The 24,088-nt window shown below is 40.3% G+C and overlaps 1 protein-coding gene across 1 annotated transcript in view; it reads left to right on the top strand.

Moving 5' to 3' along the window:
- The window catches only part of LOC122814368 (zinc finger protein 729-like), a 600,102-nt gene that overhangs the window by 489,449 nt on the left and 86,565 nt on the right, over positions 1-24,088 (top strand). Inside the window, exons 16-17 of the mRNA XM_044086953.1 lie at positions 7,573-7,803; positions 23,589-23,909. Coding sequence (XP_043942888.1) covers positions 7,573-7,803; positions 23,589-23,909 — 552 coding nt within the window. The remainder of the gene's footprint in view (positions 1-7,572; positions 7,804-23,588; positions 23,910-24,088) is intronic.

Here is a 24,088-nt window from a genome sequence, read left to right as displayed (position 1 = left end):
ACAGTAGATGTCCTTTGCTTCACTGTTGCAGCATACACTCCCTCTGTCCTCCCCCTGGTCTATTTATGGTAACATTTTACACAACTGTACTTTCCCTCAGTGGCTTTGAAAGACTCCTTCCCACTGCATCATAAGGACATCACTGCTATAAGAGGGGCATTGGTCAACACCATCTTAAGATCTTTCTTGCTGTGCAGACCAGTATGGTTGCCTGACTTTCAATGTCCTCGGTCTGTCAGTTGGCCTGCTTCTTGATGGCCTGGAGCACATCATGGATAACTGTTTATATTGTACCTCTTTCAGTAACCATTTGAAATGTCATGACCTTTTAGAGTGAGACCCGAAATACAGAGACTGGGCAAAAAAAAAAAAAAACAGGCTTACAGATACTAAGTCTGAGGTGGCCATTTATCACAAGTATCCCTTTTCTTCAAGGTGTGGCAATCTTAAAGTTAATATATATAAGTTTTTTTTTGGGGGGAGCAGGTGACCTTGCCCCCCAGCTTAAAAGAGAACAGCAATATTCAAGATTTACTCTTCTGCTTTTCCAGTCTTTTTTTTCCTGCATGTTGGCATTCGGCAAAAGGTCAAAAATTCCCAAAAGTTTTTTTACATAGGCATGCTTTAGTTGATCTAGGCCTGCAGTTCCTGAATTCCAGCAAGGTACCCTCTGTGGCTCCATCCAGGAGCCCCACTGCCAATGACAAGTAGAACAGGATATTCAACAGATTTTAGAGAATGTTTTATACACCTGATACCCTGGCTTTCATAGCCTGGGCAATCTATGCCCAGATGCTTGCTTGTGAGCATACACTGCTGGAAAAGAAGCTTAAAGCAGAAGGCGTGTTTGACAACGACCTGAAGCAGGAGATATTTGAGCTATATATTCTTTTGACCCAGTATGAAAAGTCACTCCAAAAAATGTAGCTATCATGCTTGTGAATGCACATTGCAGGGCAGCAGTGACAGGATCCGTAAGCTGAAGACATACTTGGTGGAAAACACAGTCCTTGTTGGACCGTGTGAAAATGGATCTCACTGGTTCACCCTTGGATGAGAATCTCCTCTCCCCCTAACAAAGGTGTTTTCAGTAGATTAGAGAAAACTGACAAGTCCATCTAGTCTGACAAACAGCCTTTTACAATCTCAGGCACTAAAATTCAGCAGAAATGAGTGCCAAAACCATCAGTCCAACCCACTCCTGCTCTGAGCCCTCTTCCTCTTCTTCCCACAGTAAGAATTGTTGGGCATTTAGCATTATTTGTAGAGTAGAACATGATAACTCAGTACCAGTGGATCTTAAAAGTTATAGAACAGATTACAATTTCAAAGCAGGCCAATGTTTGTGGGCATCCTGTCAGTGCCATAGGGCCAGATAACCTCACTACCATCTTTGATGAAATAATTGTTCAAAATGGAATATAGAGAGTACCAAAGACACACAACTTAGTATGCCTGAAGACATATTTTGCATTTTTGAAAACTGAGCAAATTACTAATTATACCAAAATTCAGATTGTTGACCATACAAGGCTTTTCACCTCCTTTTGTTCTTACAAGCCTTTCTAGACCTGAGGCATACATACTCATATACGCTTATTGCCAGGAACTACTGAAAGCTCATAAAGTTCACTTCAAGGGATGAGAATTACCAGTTCACTTCTTTGTCCTTTGGCTTGTCTACTGCAGCCAACCTTTTTTAACATATTCTTGGCTCCAGTAGTAAGCCTTTTGCAGGCCGAAATTCATCCATATAGTTTCATATCTGAACGACTATCTCATTCAATCATTATCTCTATAGGAGATCTACAAAACCTTGAGCTTTACCTGAAATATTTCAGGGAAGTGGATCTTTTCATCAACCTAACCAATTTCAGTTTAACTCCAGTGAAGATGGTTGTTTTCCTGGAGGACTGTTAAATACAGAGCTACAGAAGGTCTGCTTACCAGTGTACAAAGCACACTTTCTGACAATCTTCATTTTGACCATCTTGAAGAAGGAAGCCACCTCAGCAAGGGAATTCTTCAGGATCTTTCGATATATGATCTCTTACATCCTTATGGTCCCTCTAGTAAGACTGCACATGAGAAATATGCAGTGCTACCTCAGGCTCAGATGGTTTTCAGAAGTCAGTCTCTGTAGACCTGCATCCCATACCCCCATCTTTAAAAAAAGAGCTCATGGCAGAAGGGACATTTACAGCTTAATTTGGGAATGGTCTTCAGATTGCTACAGATACCCAAGCAGTGACCACAAACTCCTCAGCTGGAGAAACCCATGTAAGTACAGAGCTCATGGGATCAAAGCATGAAGAAGCAACATGCAAATGTGAGAAATGATAGCTGTTGTCTTAGGTCTAAGAGCATTTAAATAGATGGGGACAGGGGGAACTGTCCATGTCCTCACAGACAAAGTCACTGTCATATGGCATATCAGTAAGAAAAGGGGAGCTCTCTTCTATAATCCTGTTGAGGTTATCAACGCAGGCCTGGGAGATTGCTCAAGAGGTAATCATGAATCTCAGGGCACCCTACATTCCCTACCAGGAAAACTTGAGTGGTCAGCAGGCTGATAGATCACAACTAAATCCTCATGAATGAATGGATGCTGAACAAGGAAGGTTTTTCTAGATTTAAGCAACAAATGATATGGATCAGAAGCGGACTTTTTTGCTTTACCAGAAAAGCAACTGGGAAAATTCTACTACAGAATAACAGCTCCAGCATCTTGGAAAATAGAGGCCTTCTTCCTGAATCAGACAGGGCTGTTTTTCTATGCTTGTCCTAACTTTGATCCCCAGGATTCCTGTGATCCCAGGATTTTGCAAAAGATCAAAAGAGGTTGCCGCAAGTCATAACAGTGCTCCGTTTTAACTCAAACCAGTATGGTTCTCCCTCATGCAAAACTCAACAAGGGAGAAATCCAAAGTGCTGTCTCAGGATGTGGGTCAGTTAACTCAGTACAAAGGGTCCTTCATAACACCAACCTGGCAATGTTGAAGCTGACTGGATTTAACTTCTCATTCCAGCCAGGCACATTTTCCAGAGGCTATTCTCTGCATTGTTTAGATGTAGTAAGGCATTAAGTATGATGCTATTGGCTGCCAAAAAAACATTATTAGAAAACTGAAATCAAACTGTAAACCAACAGTAACAAATGTCTTGAAAGACACACACACACACACACACACACACACACACACACACACACACACACACACACACACACACACACACACACACACACACACAGTTTTTATGTCATTTGTTTATGATAAGGAAGGGAAAACCGGTTATTAGGGGCACACTCTCAAAATGGCTTCTTTACTGCCTTACTTATGGTAAATTGGTCCCAGGGCATGGGAATACTCATTCTACAAGTGCCACTACAGTGATAACATGGTTCCTCTGGATGACGGTACCCAATTTATTTTTGAAGTAGTCACATGGACTTCAGAATACCCATGTTTTAAACACTTCAACATAGGTGCGGCACTTGGGGCCAGGGCAGGGTATTCCTCAGCCATCCTGTAAAGTCTGGTCTCATAATACACTTTTTATGATTAGTGTCTCCCTGGTCTTATGCCTGGAAGTCAACTCGCAGATCAAGACTACAAGAATGAATAGAATGATGAACAACAGCACAGGTGTGATAGGAACTTACCGTAAGTGGTAGCTGTTCAGGCAAACTCTCTGATGCAGTCATTATTTCCACACTTGTTTCAATCTCATTTCCTTTCTATTGTGTTCTAAGGTCAGGTTGGGTCTGACCTTATTCCTTACCATCTTATCCCCTTACTGGTCCCCCTCTATCCTTGTTCTTGCCATCACTTCCCAGAGACGGAGATTTAGGGACATCTGAAATGACCTGATATTACCTTTGTGATTCACTCAGGCCAAGCTTTCTGGTACAGTCAAACCAAGAAATGTCTAAAGATGGCATTGTCTGATGGCTGTTTTGTATTACTAATGCCCTTATTGTTGTTGTGGGAAGGAGTCTGCTGATCTCACTATTGGAAGGGATAATTCTGGAAATCTGGCCATCTGTGAGCGACCTGCAGGCAGGATATCTAATACACCAGGACAGCAGCAGTGAATATACTCAAATATCTACCTTTGTGGTAAGAAGTCCTTCCTTATCACTGTTACAGTATTCTTTACTCTTGCGATATCCTGCTGAGGATCACCTAATGTCTGGCCAATATACCAAAGCCTTTACACCTCCCAGGCATCACGCATCAGATGTATGTTCTACGTGCACCCCGTAAGGTACATATAGGACGTATGGATGCCTAATCCTCAGAACTTTGCTGCCAGTCAGATTATATATGAAAGGCCTAGGGGGATTCCCTAAATATTAGTTAGGGAAGAGGTGTCTGGTACCTTAATTGAATCAAGGCAGGGGCCTGAAACTCCTGGATTTGTCAAGACAGATGTTGCTTTAAAAAAGAAACTGAAAACCAAATATGTGGCAACTGTAGCTAAGGATCCTTAGAAAGAATGGCAGGACTTTACTCAAGGGGTGTTTAATGTCCTTATGGATCTTAAGCCCCCCACAGGGATTGTCTGTCCTTGTTGCTGCTGCTGTTCCCTGGTCATCCACCCCATCCAAGAGACCTAGGGATTCTGATTCTTCTGATAACAAGTTGGACTCTGATGAAAAAGATTCTTTTTTCCCCTTGAACGTCCTTTAGAGAAATTATCCTTTGGGGATACAGTGACCCATTACGTATGATTGTTCCCAGGTCCCAGAGATTCAAAAGAGTTATTAGAAGTATTGCAAATGGACTCACCCAGACCTTCTGCATTTCCTCTGGTCTTAGCTGCCCTGTTCGACACTTCTATAGTATCATCACAGGCTACTTTCTCTCAACCTCTGGCCTCTAAGAAGCCAGACAGATTTTTTTAAAGCGTCTTGGGATCATAAATATTTGTATAAAGTATTATTTCCCTGTCCACAGATAAGCCATCCAAACTGCTTTCTTCTTCCAAGTTTCAGCAGACTGACGAGGACAGACGTGCTGTGAAGAGATGCTGGAAAAAAGTGTGTACTTCTGCTACTTTTGCTTTTAGGGTCATTAATTTTCAGACCAACATGACTAGTTATGTCCTGGCTGTTTTATCTCAGCTGGGGGCAGAGGTTTGTGTGACTTGCCTGATTCACACCGTAAGCTCTCTCTTTACTGAGCTCTGCCTCTCAGGTAGCCCACCCCTCTATTAAATGCAGCTATGATGCAGCTGCTGCCTCCCCTAGAGCAGCTGCATTTAGACCTGTTGTGAGGAGATATTCCTGGTTGCATCTGCAGGTTTTACCTGAGGACATTAAGGCCAAACTTTTAGATTCTGTTAGACAACCAGAATCTTTTTTGTATTGCTGCTGCAGAACTGTTTAAAATCCTGCAGGATATGGGCAAGGTTATACAGGATCTCAAACAAAGTTTTGTTTCTCTGGTGCCTAAGTTCTAGAGGAAATATCCTTTGAAATCTTCTTTTGTCTGTAGGCAGCTTAGATAGCCTGCTAGACGTAAGAGGGAGTCTAAGTGTATTTTCCAAGATAAACTCACTTGGAACTCCTAAAACCAAAATCCTTATTTTCCTGATAAATCTGCCTGTGTCTGACATCCAGCCCCCCACCCCCGCCCCCACCCCTGGGCCAGATTCCTCTGTTCCTCGGGTTAACCCTTTCCTTCCCTGTTTGGCAAGAGATGACCACATCATTTTCATCTGGTCCAGTGGGATCTGGTGGGACAGGGAACCATACAACCTGTTCCCTTGTCTCAACAGGTTCATTGCAGGCAGGGTATAAATTGTAGCAAACAGTGTGTTATAGTTTAAAAGACTCAATTATGTTGATGAATTGGGATCAGGACAAAGAAACGGGAACTGAATGACTGGTGCAGAAGGGAAGGAGGTGTGTTCGCACAATGTGGCACCTGGTTGTTGTGCCTGTAGATGGAGGAAGAGCTGGGGGGGCATAGATCTATAACTGTAATAAGCCAATCGCTTAATGATGCATTATAAGTCAAGACTTTATAATATATCGCTCAGCTTATTACAGTGAAGTGTATTTTTTGCTCTTCACTTGAAGAACTGATGGGGGGGGGGACTGGTTCATAGTACCACTCTGAGGGTGCTGGTTGAACCAGCTATGCTTCTGGATTATACCTTGTGATAGTAACTGTTTTACAGTTGAAAGCTCAGCCTGGGAGAGGCCTACAATCCTTGACTTTCTTGTTTCTTAAAAGGCGGCCTGTAAACTGAAAAAGTTGTACGAACTTATCACTTAAAAAGGTTTGCTTTATTTTCAACTGCAGTGAAGTAGGCAATAGTTTAGTTTATGGCTTATTTTTGTCCTGCCTTTGGCATCTTCTTGGAATTTTACAGTATATAAATATATTCCTCGGTCCCTTGTACCTATTAGTATGGCAGGTCTGTTTTTCATCACTGTATACCCATGTGAGTGATTGCATATTAGAGATTTGTTTCTTATCTCCATAAGCAAATGTGAGTCATTTTGTATATCGTATTTCTTCTGTAACTCTTCAGTCTGACTTAAACTAGGTTTATATCACAGATGTGTTCTCTAACATTACAGACCCACACGAGTTTTTCCAAGTCACATGACTACTTCTAGAATTTAAACCTGGACCTAATACTGGCCTGTTACAGAATTTGTAGTTACTGTTGTCTTAATAATATTGCAGCACATATTTCAGTCCTGAAGGTGTTGCTTTTCACATTGTAGACATGAACTTATTAATTGTATTAATTGTATTTATTTATTTATATTTGTTAACAGAGATAGTGCACTGATTTTATTAGACTGTTTGCAGGCACAGCCCAGGTGTATAGGATCACATAAGAAATGCATAAAACATATTTACAAATAAAAGGATATGCTAAAAAGCAAACACACACACACACACACACACACACACACACACAGAGATAGATATAAAATTCACAGACTCAAGTATATTATTCAACAGCCCGCTTATCTTCTCATTTATAATGAGAACTGGATCTCGCATACATGCATTCCTTTGTCACTTTTGACATGGCTTGTGTCCCAAGCAGTGCACTTTCTTCTAACCTCTGTCCCAGCAAAGGCTCTGACTTTTCGAGTGGGACTAGTATTAATACCTCCTCCTTTTTATATGTCATAAGTGAGGGACAATTTTGGCTCGAGCCATTTTAAAAAGCAGTAATTTATGTCACCCAGTTAGACACTTCTTCCTTGCCTCTTGACATCATGTTTCTCCCTTCCTAGCTATTGTACCAGAGTTTTCAGTCACCATGTTGTAGTAATTATGTTATAGTCTGAGTAAACGTCATGCTGAATGTGTATCTTCCTACACCTCCAGAGAGGACAGCAATCTATGTGGTTGAACCATCATTGCAGGTGTAGGCTTGGTCCAAGCCCTTGTTTAACACAGCTGGACGCAGTAACGTTTCCTCTGTGTCAGTGGGCTGGCCTCTCCTGTATCTGCTACATAATGAAAATGCATGCATGCATCTGATACTGTAGTGTAGAATTGTGCAGTCTATTTTTTTCTCTCTTTGTTTTTTTAGGAAGGTGCTTTGAATTTGGTACAATACATAAAGCAAACATTTGCAAAACTGCACCAGTTTCTCCATGATAAGGAACAAAATCTCATTCAGCAACTTATGAATGAAGAAGAGCATATTTTTGAAATTGTAGAAAAAAAACATAAGTGCACTGAAAATGATGTCACGACCACAGAGAAGATCTTAAACAATAACTTAGAGCTTGTACATCAGGACCGTACTGGTTCGCTAACAGTAAGTACGCTTTTATTTTCTCCTTTTGTACAACTTTTGCTTTGGAAAGAAAACTGTGTAGCATAGCATCCAAAGTAGAGAAACATTTGTGATAAAAATATAGGAACAGTTTAAAAATCACTAAGTAATGTACTTCTAATTAGTCGTTCACTTATTACTCTGTGTGCCTGTGTCAGAAACATTGTAAGTATAAATGAACTTACCTTTGATTTGTGTGTATTTTCTGACAAGTGATTGAAAATAATATGTACTACACAAGTGTTTTTCACAGCTGCAAAAGTGAATCTTCCACAGGTGTATAGTGTTGGACTCCTGCCAGATAATACATTTCTTACAGAAATGTGATAAAGATATTTGATTTGTTCAAAATATTAAGATGTTATGAACCTGAAACATGCTGGTTATGGGGCAATGCTCTCACTTGAGTTGTGGTCTCCACATTCTCCCTATGTCAGTAATGTAGCTCTAGTCCTGTTTAGCTTGAGGACTCAAGTTGTACCTTGGAACTTTTATCCTTCTCTTGCCACAGTATATTGTGCTACTTATTTGAAACTGGGATGTTTTAGCAACAGATGCATTTGCAAAATCTTTATCCTTAAACCTTTGATAAGAGCTCTTTCACACCATTTAAGTTCAGACATCTTGGTGCTTTCTTTGTTATTATTGTGTACACGGTTACAGTTGAAAAGGGGAGGGAAAAAATGACTGCACTGTAAATTTTACAAGTACTAAGATCTGCTAAAGTGTGACAGCTCTGTCTGGCAGAGTTACTATTAAGTCATAGCCTTGGAAGAGATGAAACTAAGTTTCATTTCCTGGAGGGACTCTGAGGTTTGTTGATGAGACAAGATGTAATGGGGGACAAATGTCCAAAATCAGGGACAGATTTTCAATATTGCCCTTATATATTTAGAAGGTTGCTAGAGTAATGGTTTGTATTAGTGAGCACTTTCTAAAGAAATGAAATTGAAACTGAAATGTCTGTCATTATTTAATGACTGCAGTCCTCAACAATTGGTCAGAAAGCCACATATTTCTTGATAAACAAATCAAATTGTGAGGCAAAATCAAGAGCATTCTTTGAAATGACTGACGTTTGAGAGCTATGTACCAGAGCCTGTTCTCTCCAAACCCATCCGGAGCATTCTTTATTCATACAGATGATTGCTTCATTGCAGAGAAAGTGTCATTGTATAAGCTGTTTATTTGGCAATAAAAAGTCAGCTGTGTGCGAATCACAGACACTTCTACAACAGTCGCACCAGCTTAATCTTGGTTGAATGCTGTGTAAGCAGCACAGATGGAAGTATGTGGGTATAATCCCACAAGGATACCACCAGTGTAATTTATATTTGTGGGAATCCTGTGTAAGTAACACAGACAGGGGTACATGGGTATTATCCCAAGAGGATACCACCAGTGTAATTTATATTTGTGGGAATCCTGTGTAAGTAGCACAGACAGGGGTACATGGGTATTATCCCACGAGGATACCATGGGTGTAATTTATTCATATTTGTGGGAATGGTTTGTAAGTAGCACAGATGGGGTACATGGGTATTATCCCACAAAAGTAATTTTAAGCAACACAGATGGGGTTACATAGGTATTATCCCATGAGGATACCACTAGTATAATTTTATTTATATTTGTGGGAATGCTGTGTAAGCAGCATAGATGGGGGTACATGGGTATTATCCCACGAGGATACCACCAAAATAATTTATTTATATTTGTGGGAATGCACTGTAAGCAGCACAGACAGGGGTACATGGGTATTATCCCATGAGGATACCACCAGGGTAATTTATTTATATTTGTGGGAATGCTGTGTAAGCAGCACAGATGGGGTATATGGGTATTATCCCATGAGGATACCACCAGTGTAATTTATTTATATTTGTGGGAATGCTGTGTAAGCAGCACAGATGGGGGTACATGGGTATTATCCCACAAGGATACCACCAGGGTAATTTATTTATATTTGTGGGAATGCTCTGTAAGTAGCACAGACAGGGGTGCATGGGTATTAACCCATGAGGATACCACCAATGTAATTTATTTATATTTGTGGGAATGCTGCATAAGCAGCACAGATGGGGGTACATGGGTATTATCCCATGAGGATCCCACCAGTATAATTTATTTATATTTGTGGGAATGTTGTGTACACAGCACAGATGGGGGTGCATAGGTATTATCCCACAAGGATACCACTGGTGTAATTTATTTATAGAATTTGTGGCACTGGGACTGCTGTGTAAGCAGCACAGATGGGGTACAAGGATATTATCCCACGAGGATACCACCAGTCTAATTTATTTATATTTGTGGGAAGGCTGTGTAAGCAGCAGAGATTGGGTACATGGGTATTATCTCATGAGGATACCACCAGTGTAATTTATTTATATTTGTGGGAATGCTGTGTAAGCTGCACAGATGGGGGTACATGGGTATTACCCACAAGGTACTGACTAGTGTAATTCATTGATGTTTGGTGGAATATTGTATAGGCAGCACTGATTTGATACTTGGATATTATCCCATAAGGGTACCAGCTAGTGTAATTTGTTAATGTTTGTAGAAATGTTCTGTAAAAGCACAGATTGGGTATGTGGATGATATTCCACAAAGGTACCACCATTGTTGTTTATGTTTTGTGGAATGCTTTATAAGCAGAACAGATGGGGTAAATGGGTGTTATCCCATGAGGGTACGATTTTGTGTAATTTATTTATGTTTGGTTACGTGCCCTGTAAGCAGCACAGATGGTGGTACATGAGTATTATTACACCGAGTTCAGCAAAAACTGGAGTACTTGGTCTATATTTATTCACTCCCATGTTTAGTTAGTAATTATGCAGGAAGTCTGTGAGATCATAGAACTGTGAAGGTAAAAAAAGATGTTTGTATGGTTCACTGACTATGCCATAGTCATGGCAGCTGGACTTCAGCTGCAGAAGGCCAAACATCCATCTGACTTCAAGATCTTTGTTCCCCTCCACCTAGCTAGGCAGATGTCGGATTCCATGGGTCATCTTCAGTAGGTGTCCACCCACACAATCTTTAGATCTTTCTCACTGTAATATTATTTACATTGTGAATATCATAATCATCATCCTCATCATCATCAGATGGACAATTTGGCCTGTACTTTCCAGGATTAACACACAAGTATTCCATTTAGGAACTAATTTCTATGTTTTACTGTATTCTGTAAAGTTGTATTATTGGGGGATTAGGTCAGATGTGACTTGTATCAGTGGTGTGTGTCCTCCCAAGAAAACCTAAGTGCGTATGTATGAGGTAGACTAAACACAGAAACTTCCATGTACGGTGCATCCTGTTTCTAGGTCTTTTTCACAATGTTATCTTCAGTATCATTATGCACATTTCAGCAAAAGCAACCTGAGCAGAGAATTACTTCTCCTATCTCAGTAGGAAGAAGCTACATGCCTCATTCCCACAAACCTCCATGCCTCAAGATATGCAGCAGTCTTCTGCTGTGGACATCCTGCTCAAAAATAAAAAGTTTGTGGAGAAGTGGCCTTATTAGAATGAAATATGGGCACGAGGAGCTGATTCTTCATCCAAAGTGGGTCTTAAAAGTTCTGAGGGCATCAGACCCAGAGAAGTGTTTTTGCAGCATCTGGCTTCATATATCTGCAATTATTTAGGCCTCTGGCAGTGCCGCCCTGGAGTCCACCATACCTTCAGATCCTAGCACATCCTTCTTGGCAGAAGACTCTCTTTTCTGCTGTTGGTCCACGTTCTGTACCTCAGACATTGTGGATCTGACACCAATTTTGTGGAAACCTTTGTGGAGGATGGTGTACCTATAATATCAGTATGCATGGATATCTCTAATCATTATGGGGTCTGGAACTCCCACCCACGTACCAGAAATTGTTATGCATACTAAACTGAGGCCATAGATACCCAGACCACAGACTACTTCTGTAGGTTTCCTGTCACCGCTAGTTTTTCTGGTACCAAGAAATTCTGTATCACCCCCCAGGCTCCCTCACAGGACTGGTATAAGTTGATTAAGTACTTTTTCACCTTTATGCAAAGGTTGCAGCTTAGAACTGATAAACTGTCATTTCTGAGAAAGAGTGAATTCTCTCCCAGTTGGAAGTTGGAATCCTCCAAGTCATAGAAGAAAGATCTAGAATACAGATTTCATATGTCTTCTCCTGTCAGATAGGTCTACAACATTGAAAACACCCTGTCCTCTGCATCTCCCTCAGACTGCATCTTATTTGCAGTTACTTTCTCTCTTTTGAAAGAACATTTCCACTAGGGGGGCTATGGAGTTCTCAGATGCTGAGAAGAGATGTACAGATTGTGTTCTGATATTCTGAAGCTTTTATCTATTCCTCCAGTATTGGATATCCTGCAGTATGTCTTCCTTGCAGTATTCCTGGAACCTGACTCTCAACCCCTTGGTCCTAAGATGCTAGATCAGTTTTAAGGACCCAGGTTCCCTTCGAGTATGTCTGTAAGAACTCAATACCTGATACAGCAGTGGTGCCCTTGGATACTACAAAAGGGCCTCATCTTGCTGCTGGTCAAGTACACTTCCCAATGACCATGACATGATCATGACACTAAAAATATTGGATTGATCTAGGAAGAAGGTTTTCACAGCATCATCTCTAGTATTAAGGGCTGGCATTTGTTCCACATGTATGATTAGATACCAGTGTGAGTTCCTTAAGAATTTGAAGGAGAAAGTTGGGACTCAACCTGACTTTCAGGTGGGCAGACTTGACGTTAAGTGTGACTATGATGATGTTAATTAGTTAGTTAATTAATCAGTTAGTTAAACATTTGTTTACAGGAAAAATCCAACTAGGGCAGGGCATATTTTCAGAGGAGGCCTGGGGAAAAATGCTCCAGATGCATGTCTTTCAAGTGAATTCATTCATACAACATCTAGAGCTGCTGTCACACAGTTAACAATAATGAAGATACAGCCCCTGCCAGAAGATGTCAAGATGAAACTCCTCAGTGCTCCCCTAGGTAAGGAGTAGCTCTTTGAACTCCTTGCTTATAATTTTCCAGAAAGAGGGATATAAACTGTTACATCCCTTTGTTCCTAGATAGAGTAGCACTTGCCCTATTAAAAGCTGACCTTGCTACAATTGCTAGGGAACAGTAAGCAGCTGGAGAGTTTTCCAAACAAAAAGTGGGAAAGGGACAAAAACAAGGTAGAAGCACAGACCATGAGAAGCCATGACTACAATATGCACTACTCCCTTCCCCAAACAATGATTGCATCGATGTCTTCACCATCATGTAACCATAGAGTACAACAAGAAAATAGGGGGCCAGCTGGCTTTACTTGAAAACCAGTGGAAAAACATAAGTGGAAACAAATGGGTATTGCAGGAGCTGCAGATGGTCTGTCAAAACTACAGGTTGTAGTCCCTGTCAAGTTTTTAGGAGAATACCATCAGAGGCAAGAGACCAAAGGCTTTGGGTGTAAGTACTGCTACAAAACTTGCTTCAGTGGGAAACCACAGAGAAGGTATTAAAGGAAGAAGGACGGACAGGCTTTTACTCAAGACTGATTCTGTTACCAAGACTGGACAAGCCCTAGAGGCCACTTCTTGACTTGTCAAGTCTAAACAAGTTCTTGAAATGCCAGAATTTAAAAAAATAACCATGTGTTCACTTCTGTGCCTCCACCTTCTTCCATATTCCCATCCATTACCATTTTACCTCTTTGCCTCTTGATTTCTCTGAGAAGTTAATCTTATTAAGGACATTGCTGGACTTCTCTAGTCAGAAGGTATACCTACATGGGGACAAAATGAGCTCCCTAACACAGTTCTTCCAAAGTCATGACCCAAAATAGCATAGTCATACCTGTGGATCCTGGGGTGCATGACTTCTACCACCTTTATGGTTCCTCTATGGTTCCTCTAGCAAGATTTCACATGAGAGAACTACAGTGGCATAATGGGGAGATTCAGCATCCTCAAGACCATTACTTTAAAAGAGACTATGCCTATATGGTCAGTCTGGGTGTACTATTCAAGCATTCAGCCAAAAACTAAACCTTGACCACAACTGCAATAGACAAACCAAGTGGAGGCCATGCATATAATTGTTGACTAAAGGGTGTCTGCAGCAGAAGGCATATCAAGATAAAGGAAATGATTCCATAGATAACTGACATCAGGGCTTTCGAGCTAATTTGGATGCTTGGACTCCTGAATCAAATTACAGAGAGTGCCATGTTGATGTGGAACATAAACAAATGGCGGAGCCTGCTTGTATTAGCTTTTCAGGGGGGGTATGTAAGCCTGGGGTATTGATGTAGAGTAAGGGATGGATCTAATGGCCTGTTACAGCCCATCTGTGTGGAATGTCCTGCCTCACCACTTGATTAGGGCACCAGCAAATCCTTCATGAATGGATGTTGAATGGATGTATTTTTCTAGAATTGTACCCAGATGAAACAAGACCTATCTTTGTGCAGGCACCAGAAAACTGAAGAAATTATTCTCTGTAACACCACACAAGAAGACTTTGGCAAAGAATGCCTTCGGTTTTTAACTTGTCAGGTTTTTTTATTGTATGTGTGCGTGTGTGTTTTTATATATATATATATATATATATATATATATATATATAAAAAATCTATATATAGGTTCATAGGTTGGTACTAGGCTATTGGCTCTAGGGTCTATACAAGCCTTGCCATAACAATTCCCTGGCTATTTCTTCCCACAATATTTACTTCCCTGGACCCCTGTCTAGAAGGGCGACTGACGTGATCCCCAGGGTAAATTTCCTATCTCCCATCCAGTCATCAAGGTTCCTTTTGAAGAGGGCCAAGGAGACGCTCTGCTTGACATGTATGGGCAGTCTATTCCAGAGTATGGGGAGTCTCTGGGTCAGGAACCTATCCAACCAGCATGTTTTTTCCATTGTGATGACAAGGTTTAGGTCCCTCCCTGTAGCGTGTGGCTCTGATGGATTGGGATGTCTTTAAGTGTAGCATGTCTAACAGCTCTGGGTTTGACATGGCCTTGTATTTTAAGCAGAAATCACCTCTGAGTAGACGATATGTAACAGAGCATAGCTGGAGGTTATTTAGTCGGTCAGCATAGGGCATCAGCTTTAGGCTTTGGATCCTTTTAGTGAGGTGTTTCTGCTGCCTTTCCCGTTGTTGCAGATGTCTTGTGAGAGACATACCAAATGGAGCGTTGTACTCTATGATGGGTCTAATGAGGGATGAGTACAGTGGGACAATCACCTCCTTTTCTCTGGATGAAAAGCCCTTAGTGATGAGGTGATTTTTATATATATATATATATATATATATATATATATATATATATATATATATATATATCTATGGGTCTATATGACTTGGACAGTTCATATGATTTATTTGGTCGACAGTTCATTTGATCGACAAGCATTTTAGGGGGGCTTCACCCCCACTGGGGCTGTGCCTAACTATATACATCAACTCAGGGTCACACAACATTGGGGAAGGGGCAAATGCTTGTCGATCAAATGAACTGTCGACCAAATAAACAGTCGATCATATGAACTGTCGACTCAAGTCATATAGACCCATATATATATATATATATATATATATATATATATATATATAGGTGAGAGTGATTTATATATATCTATATCTATATATATATATATATATATATATATATATATATATATATATATATATATATATATATATATATATATATATAAAATGACTCCAGATTGAAAAAATTACATGATTGAATGACAAGTAATTGAGCATAAATGGTCGGTCACCAGCTAATCGAAAAACAAGTCCCTTCCTGCACTCCCATGCATACTGACAATTATATATACTGACTCTGAGATCACAACATAGTGGGGATGGGGTAAATTCCACGATCCCCAGTGTACCACAGTCTCGCACAGAGAAAAAAAAAACTTGCATGTGATCGTCTGACTCCTAATTAGCTGTACCAGTTTTTTCTCCTCTTCAACAGCTGGAACATTTGACCAACTGTCTATAACATATATATATGTGTGTGTGTGTGTGTGTGTGTGTGTGTGTGTGTGTGTGTGTGTGTGTGTGTGTGTGTGTGTGTGTGTGTGTAAATATGTATGGTACAATATAATATATGTTATGCACACATATAAATATGAATGTTTATTAAGATATAGGTATAACATGCACCATCCTTTGTCACAGGCCTAGCCTCCTTCACAATGGACCCACTTAAAAAACTGAATTACAGATGTAATTTGTAACCACATAGGTTGAAATGAGCCTATTTTTTTTTTAGTCTGACGTGAAATGTTTTGCACCCCTGATGTGTTATTTAGCACCACAGACCTAAATGTGTCATTCAGTATCATAAGACTACCCCTAGACTTCAGTTTGAGACCTCACACTGTTCAAATATAGAATATACTGGAAACTACTGCTGCATTAATAATCAAAGATGTTGTTATTGAATAGCAACGTGGGTATTTTAGTACTGCATATGCAGTTTTTTTACACTGTAGAAGCAAGCTTTTATGTTCAGCATCCCTACTTGATCCTCTCTCCAAACTGTGTAATAATAAAATTTCAGCTTCTCTCTTACCTTCAGATTAGTACTCAGTTCAGACTTGTACTCCTTTCTCTTCGAGTCTATATTAAATAAAGGAAATGACAAAAGAGCGAACGCTCTTTCATTGACAGGTAAATGCTGAAACCACAAAACAGCAAAGTTACGGAACAGCGATTTTTTTTTTCCCAGGGAAAAAAAATTGCTGCTCCAAAAAAAAAATATATATATATATATATATATATATATATATATATATATATATATATATATATATATATATATATATATATATATGTGTGTGTGTGTGTGTATATATATATATATATATATATATATATATATATATATATATAAAAAGACAAAATAAAGTGGGGGACTATGGCTACACCCCCCCCCCCCACTTAAATATACCAACTCCGAGATCACACCACAGTGGAGGAAACGGCAAAGTCCCAAGTACGGCCCAGCAATTATTTTCCCTGGGCTAAAAAAATCGCTGTTCCGTAACTTTGCTGTTTTGTGGTTTTGAGTTTTATGTGTCGATGAAAGAGCATTTACTCTTTTGCCATTTTGTTAATTTAATATAGACCCTTTCTCTTACTGTAACCTTTTGTAAACTTTCCTGTGGAAAGGGGTCTCACCCCCAGTTGGACTATCCCAGTGAACATTAACATACTGGAAAACATTAAGATACAACCAAACACCCTAATACTGGGTGATTTCAACTACTCTGCCATTAACTGGGAAAACTACCCATGTACCAACACCTTTGCCCAATGGTTCTTGTAATTCATAAATTCCAACACCTTCGATCAACTAATCCATAGTCCCACCAGGGGCTTTAATATCCTAGCCCTGGTCATTACCAACATGGGAAATCGATGCTCCACACCTATGGTCACCCCCTCATTGGTCATGTCTAACCATAAGCTAATCACCCTTAACATCCACATCCCACCCCCACCTCCCAGTATGGAAGCCTCCATAAAAAACTTCTCCAAGGCCAACTTCATGCTAATCATGTCAGAAGTGAAAAACTTCATGGCACCCATGCAGACGGGAACTGAAAGTTTGACTGCTGAATCCTACACTAAGGCACTGTACGAGCACATCCACTCATGCATGAATCGTGCCATCCCAAATAGAACCAAGATGCTCTCCTCCAAAAAAAGAAGCCAATCTGGTGGTCCCCTGCCATAAACAAACTTTACAACAAAAGGAAGAAACTGTTGCAGAAAAGAGGAACATCCCAGGATGCAAAAAACTCCCTTACCAGCCCCAGTAAGAAGCTGAGATCCCTCATAAAATCCTCCAAAGCTAGTTATGAAAATAAAATTGCCAAAGATTCCAAAGACAACCACAAGGTATTCTATAACTATGTCAAGAATCTAAATGGCAATGCTCAGATCTGCTCTGAGCTACAACAGAATGGCATTAAATATACTGATCCCAAGGATATTGCCAATATCCTGGCAGATCATTTCAGTGCCAACTTCACCCCCTAAGCGGCGCATCTCAATACCGGAAGATTGCCAAATTCCAGTAATAACGGCCACACAGGTAAAAAACGCACTCTCCAAAGCTAAGAATACAGCATCCATGGGACCAAATGACATCCCAGGCTGTGTACTACATGAACTACAAAATGAACTGGCACCTCACCTAAGTGCCATGTTTAATCATAGCCTCACCTCAGGCTTTGTGCCCACTGAGTGGCGCACAGCTACAGTTATCCCACTCCACAAGGAGTGATCCACCTTGGAACCTGGGAACTACTGCCCCATCAGTCTGACAAGCCTGATCTGCAAGGCCATTGAACGTATTATCATGGAACTTATAAACAAAGACACTGGCAACCTTTAAACACTGGACCCCAGCCAGTTTGGGTTCGTGAAGGGACGATCTTGTCTCCTGAACCTGATTGACTTCTTCAAATCAGTTTCCAGAGCTGTGACTTCTTCAAATCAGTTTCCAGAGCTGTGGACAAGGGTAAGGCAGTTCACACAGCCTATCTGGACATCGCCAAAGCCTTTGACACCATCCTCCACTCTGGAATCATAGATAGACTTACTAAGCTGGGCATTAATCCCTACGTCACTTGATGGGTTGCCAACTGGCTTACTGACAGAACCCACACTGTAAAAGTAGCAGACCCCAAATCCAGCTCCAGACAAGTGACAAGTGGAGTACCTCAGGGTTCAGTCCTGGGACTGCTCTTGTTTGGCATGTACTTCTCTGAAGTACAGGCCAACATTAAAGGACTCTGGCTAACAAAGTTTGCAGATGACTGCAAACTGGTAGCCATTATTGAATCCCCAAGTGATATGGATACTCTACAAAAGGGCCTTACAGAAACAGATGCTTGGTGCCAGAGCCATGGGCTCAAGCGCAGTGCCAATGAATGTATAGTTATCCCCTTTGAGAAAAAACATGTACCCGTGAATTACAACATAGGTGGCAGTACACTAAACAACAAAAGTGTGATAAGAGACTTAGGGACACAGGTGGACAGTGGTCTAACCTTCGATAACCACATCACCACAACAGTCAGGAAATCCTTCTATGTGGCACACCTCATCACTAAGGACTTTTCATTCAGAAAAAGGAGGTCATTGTCCCACTGTACTCATCCCTCATTAGACCCATTATAGGATACAATGCCTCGTTTGGTATGTACCTCTCAAGACATCTGCAACAACTGGAAAGGCCGCAGAAATACCTCACTAAAAGAATCACAGGCCTAAAGCAGATACCCTACGCTGACCACCTTAAAAAAACTCCAACCATACTCTGTCACATATCGTCTAGTCAGAGGCGATCTCTGCCTAACATACAAGGCCATGTCAAACCCAGAACTGTTGGACATGCTAAATCACAATCCCTTAGAGCCACACGCTCCATGGATCTAAACCTTGTCATCACAATAAACAAAACATGCTGGAGGGATAGGTTCCTGACCCAGAGACTCCCCAGACTCTGGAATAGACTGCCCATACATGTCAAGTAGAGCGCCTCTTTGGCCCTCTTCAAAAGGAACCTTGACGATTGGATTGGAGAAAGGAAATTCACCCCGGGGATCACGTCAGTCGCCCTGCTAGACAGGAGTCCAAGGAAGTAAATAGTGTGGGAAGAAATAGCCAGGGAATTGTTATGGCTAGGCTTGTATAGGCCCTAGGGCCGATAGCCTAATACCAACCTGTGAACAAATGCTAATTAATAGATAAATAATTAAATTGAATTAAAATAAAATTATTTTTAAAAGTGAATTGTGTCTTGCATGCATTGCCTTCCTCTCCTACTTTGATCTGGCTCATGGCCCAAGCACTGTATTTACTTCTGACTTCTATCCCACCAGAGTCATGGGCTTCCCAGTGGAAATAGTCCTGATTTACTGTTTAGAACTGGACTTGCCCCCTATGAAGAAGGCAAGTTCACATCATAAATATCCTTGGGTACAGTTTATCAAGGACCTTTTTGGCTCAAAACTGAAAGCTTTTTTTTTTTTGGAAGAGAGTTTCAAAGGTAATGGAGAAGTAAAGAAGTAAAGAAGAGTTTTATACTTTTATTACGGCTGCTGATTGTATTTTGGAACAGTATTTGCATTTCAGCTCGTTAACTGACTACATCGTGGTGAGATCAGGTTTCTGTATTTTACATTACAAGTAATGGAGAAGTAGCTTTACTAAGTGACAATACATCATGATTCATTGCAGTTTTGTAGGTGTTGATTATATCTAAGAGTCTTTTAAAACAAAAATGTTATGCTTTTTTAACTTAAAGCCTCCCGGACTCATAATACGTTCTGTTAAAAATGTCTTTATACAAAGTGTGTGTGTGTGTGTGTGTGTGTGTGTGTGTGTGTGTGTGTGTGTGTGTGTGTGTGTGTGTGTGTGTGTGTGTGTGTGTGTGTGTGTGTGTGTGTGTGTGTGTGTGTGTGTGTGTGTGTGTGTGTGTGTGTGTGTGTGTGAGTGTGTGCTTGTGTGTGTGTGCTTGTATGTGTCTGTGAGTGCATTCACTATTAGGTTCCTCACAATGGTCTTCCACTATAATACTTGTACAAGATTGACAGTTATTTTGTATCTTAATATGATGTAAACCATCTACTTAGCAGGTGGGACTAGTAGCTGCAGAGACTAGTCTGACTGGCAGCTAAAAGCTTTCCCAGGCTTTAGCTCATTTCTTCTCCCATAATGCTCTTCACTTGCTTTTGTTCTCCAGATATTACTTGCTGCTGAACAAGTTTGGGCCTTGAAAATGGTCCCAGGCTTTTTCTGTGTTACAAATCAGTTTAATATTGCACTTTGTTGCTAGTGTTATTCTCCATTGTTCTTTTATCAAACTTACTATTGCACCCTGGGCTCAGGTCAGACCTTGGTGTTATTTTCATATATTGCTAGTAAGTAGTCTAATGGCATACTTACAGACAGGGATCAGCTTGCTCATAAACCTTTTGGACATGAGGGTGGCCCATCTGTTGCTGTCATACTGTGTAATAAGTGTAACACCTGAGATTACATGGTAGTATTGTGGTATATTAAGAAAAGAGGAACATCTTCCTCTTCTCTCTTTTGTGAGGCCATGAAGCGCTGGGAATTGATCACTTCATCTCACTGCTTTTTCATAGTGTTAATCAATTCTGAACAAGCCATTTCTCTTGCAGACAGGTGCAGCCATCGCTTACTGGTGCCATATGAATGGTCCCTAAATCATTCAGTGAAGACTGTCTTTCACTGTTAAGCCTTGTTGTTACATTTTTGCCTCCTTGACCAACACCAAGTGCAGCTTCTTCTCCCTAATCCCTACTTAAAGAGCAGAATATAAGGGACACTGTGGTCCATACATGGCATCCAGGTCTCATGTACAGTTTTCACACACCCCCTTATTCCAAAAAACCTTAAGCAAGGAGTACAAGAACAAATTATTCTTATAGCTCCATTTTACCCTCAATAAGTGTTTCCCTTGCTCTGGTCTCACCATCTTAAGACCAGTGACTCAGTTTTCCAAGAAAGGGTGGTACAGATCCCTACTTGTGGCCAGAAGCTTAATGCCAGGTTGACCTATTCTTGTAAATGGGCCATATTTGCTATATTTAAGTGTTTTCAGCATTAGCTTCATCCTTCTTTGAATATTTAAACATAATTTGCAATTCTGGTTTAAGCTCTTCCTCTTGTCGAGCTAATTTACTAGCTATTTCAACGTCCATCTTAGTCTAAACGTTTTCTCTGTTTCTAAAGTCAGAAGAAGTCGTAATTAAAAGGTATCTTTTTGATTAGCTGTCTCCCATGGGAATTCTCATTCTCCATAAGATGTTAGTTTTGTACTCAAAAAAGCTAATTCCATCTGAGTCAGCAACTATGCAGATCTAAAGTTTCTAACTTCAAAACATTGTTCCTAGTAGCTATTACTTCCATCAGGGGGATTTCTGGACTTCAAGCTACAAGTGTTAAAACCTCCACATCTGACCTTCCTTAAAGAAGACTCTGCATAGTCTGTCAAAAATGTACTATATAAATGTATATCTGTATGGCTTATCTGTCTCTATGTTAAACACTGTATACATTGGATACCTTGATATGAATCAAAGTTGATTTCATAACTTCTTGCGACTTAGTTGAACTAAGTTCCAAGTATTTCTCCTGATTGTATGAAATGTTTATCACTTCAGAAACTCTTGTTTATCCAACTTCTATTGTCTTGTATTCTGTTATGGAGCTTTTCTCCCCACGGCTCCACTGAAAATGGGTTCATTTCAGCCCAGTGGACTTTCTTGGTCAACAAAATCAAATAAATAAATAAGTAAATAAAAGAAGGTGCCCTTATGCACCAGTCTGTCATTCATGCTAAAGGAAGCCCACATAAATTAACTTACACTGGTCCACTCATTTGTCTGTTTTACCCACAGTACTCTAGTACATGGGAATATCTTTTATAGTCCCTAGATGTAGACAAGTATATGTGCTTTTACCTAGACAGAATAAGCCAGTCAGGCAAGATGATCAATTTATTTGTCTCCCCTGCACATCATAAATTGGGACAGAAAGTATCAACATTAATGTTATTTATGTGGCATTCTGAATGTATTGTGTGTTGTTATAATAATTGTCGCTGAAACATAAAGCCTCACTCTTCTTGGGAGTGGGTACTTCTGACCTGCAACTTAGGCTTCTTCGCATATTTTCACAAGACATAGAAAACTGGGTGTGATCTTATGGTCCTGGTCTAACATTGGATCTGCAATCATCAAAGGGATTCCACCCTGATGCCATCCAAGACTATGAACTAGGAGCTCTATGCTGAAATTAATTAATTAGATACTGTAGTATATGAAAGTTGTGTCCTTAACATAATCAGGAGTTTTCAAGATTTGTCTCTCCACTTCACTTTACCCTCCCAGTTTCTGTCACCCTTGCTTCATGGGACCAGATGAGTTCTAAAAGGTTTAGTTCCGTATATAGTCTGTATTATCCATGGTAGACTGGATCAATGGTATGGTATTGTTCAGACTTGATTGTCAGATGTAGAACTCAAAAAAAAACAACAGCTGTGGAACATTATGGGAGAATGAAGGAGGTAAAGCCTGGGAGAGTTTTTAGGTGCTGAGCAAATTAGTTCTTACAGCAACTAGTCTTACCTGTTGAGTTGTACGGGCATGGATTATGAAGGTCTATCATCATGGCATGTATGTAACTTTTATTTATTTATTTGTTTTTAATTTGTGTTTGTTTCCACTCACTTTTATAAGTCAGACATCACACTGTATTTTTCACTGTGCATCATGGCCCGTTTCATAGTTGAAAAGGATCATCAGCCCAGGTTGCCTATCTAATTAGCAGATAAATAAAAGGATAGACACATCAGCCAGTTGGATACCTGCCTTCTCTTTTCTTCACATTTTCTCTCGTCTTGTATACTTGAACATGCAGTCATCTTATTGCAGTGACTGTTGCTGTATTCTAGGGGGTAATGTATTCCCATGGCTCATCTAGAGAGAAGACCATCTTGGGCTTATTGTCCCTTCCTCACTGACTGCCTTTACTGGTGGGCTTCCAAGGTCAGGTTACCAGTGCTGCAGAAAACAATGGTTTGACTATCACTGGGATGGTTTGTGTTCAGTTTGTTGTAAAAGGAAAATGTGTGTGTAAAACTGATAATGTAATGCACAGCTATTCAACGTAACATCTTCTGACATTTATTGTTCCTCAGGAAGATGCTTCTAGTTTGGAACAATTCATTAAACAAGAATTTGCCAAACTGCACCAGTTTCTGCAAGAAAAGGAAGAAACGATCATCAATCGGCTTAAGAAAGAACAAGAAAACATTCTGAATGAAACTGAAGGAAACCCTGAAAGCGTTAAACCTGACGGTATTGTCTCCCACGTGTCTGATACTAACGTGGAGTTCATGAATAAAGAAGCAGATACTCCAGTAAAATCTGAATCCATTGAAAACAATCTTATGGCCAAGCAAGAGACACTTGACAATAATTTGGAGCTCAGACAACATGAACCTAAGGGTTTGCTAACAGTAAGAAAGCTTTTAATTTTTGCTTTTGTACAGTTCTTGTTTTGCAAAGTAGAATGATATGTATTAGCCAAGGTGAAGAAATATTTGAGAATTTAGCATGCTGTTAGTCTATGTAGTGCAAAGTAATACGCTGTAAATTACACATTCACTTTTCTATTCAGTCTGTTTGGCTGGGTCAG

The sequence above is a fragment of the Protopterus annectens genome, chromosome 10.part0 (genome assembly GCF_019279795.1).
Source record: "Protopterus annectens isolate FY-2018-M chromosome 10.part0, PAN1.0, whole genome shotgun sequence".
Lineage (NCBI taxonomy): Eukaryota > Metazoa > Chordata > Ceratodontiformes > Protopteridae > Protopterus > Protopterus annectens.
The sequence above is the reverse complement of the archived record's forward strand: the minus strand, read 5'-3'. Positions and strand labels throughout refer to the sequence as shown.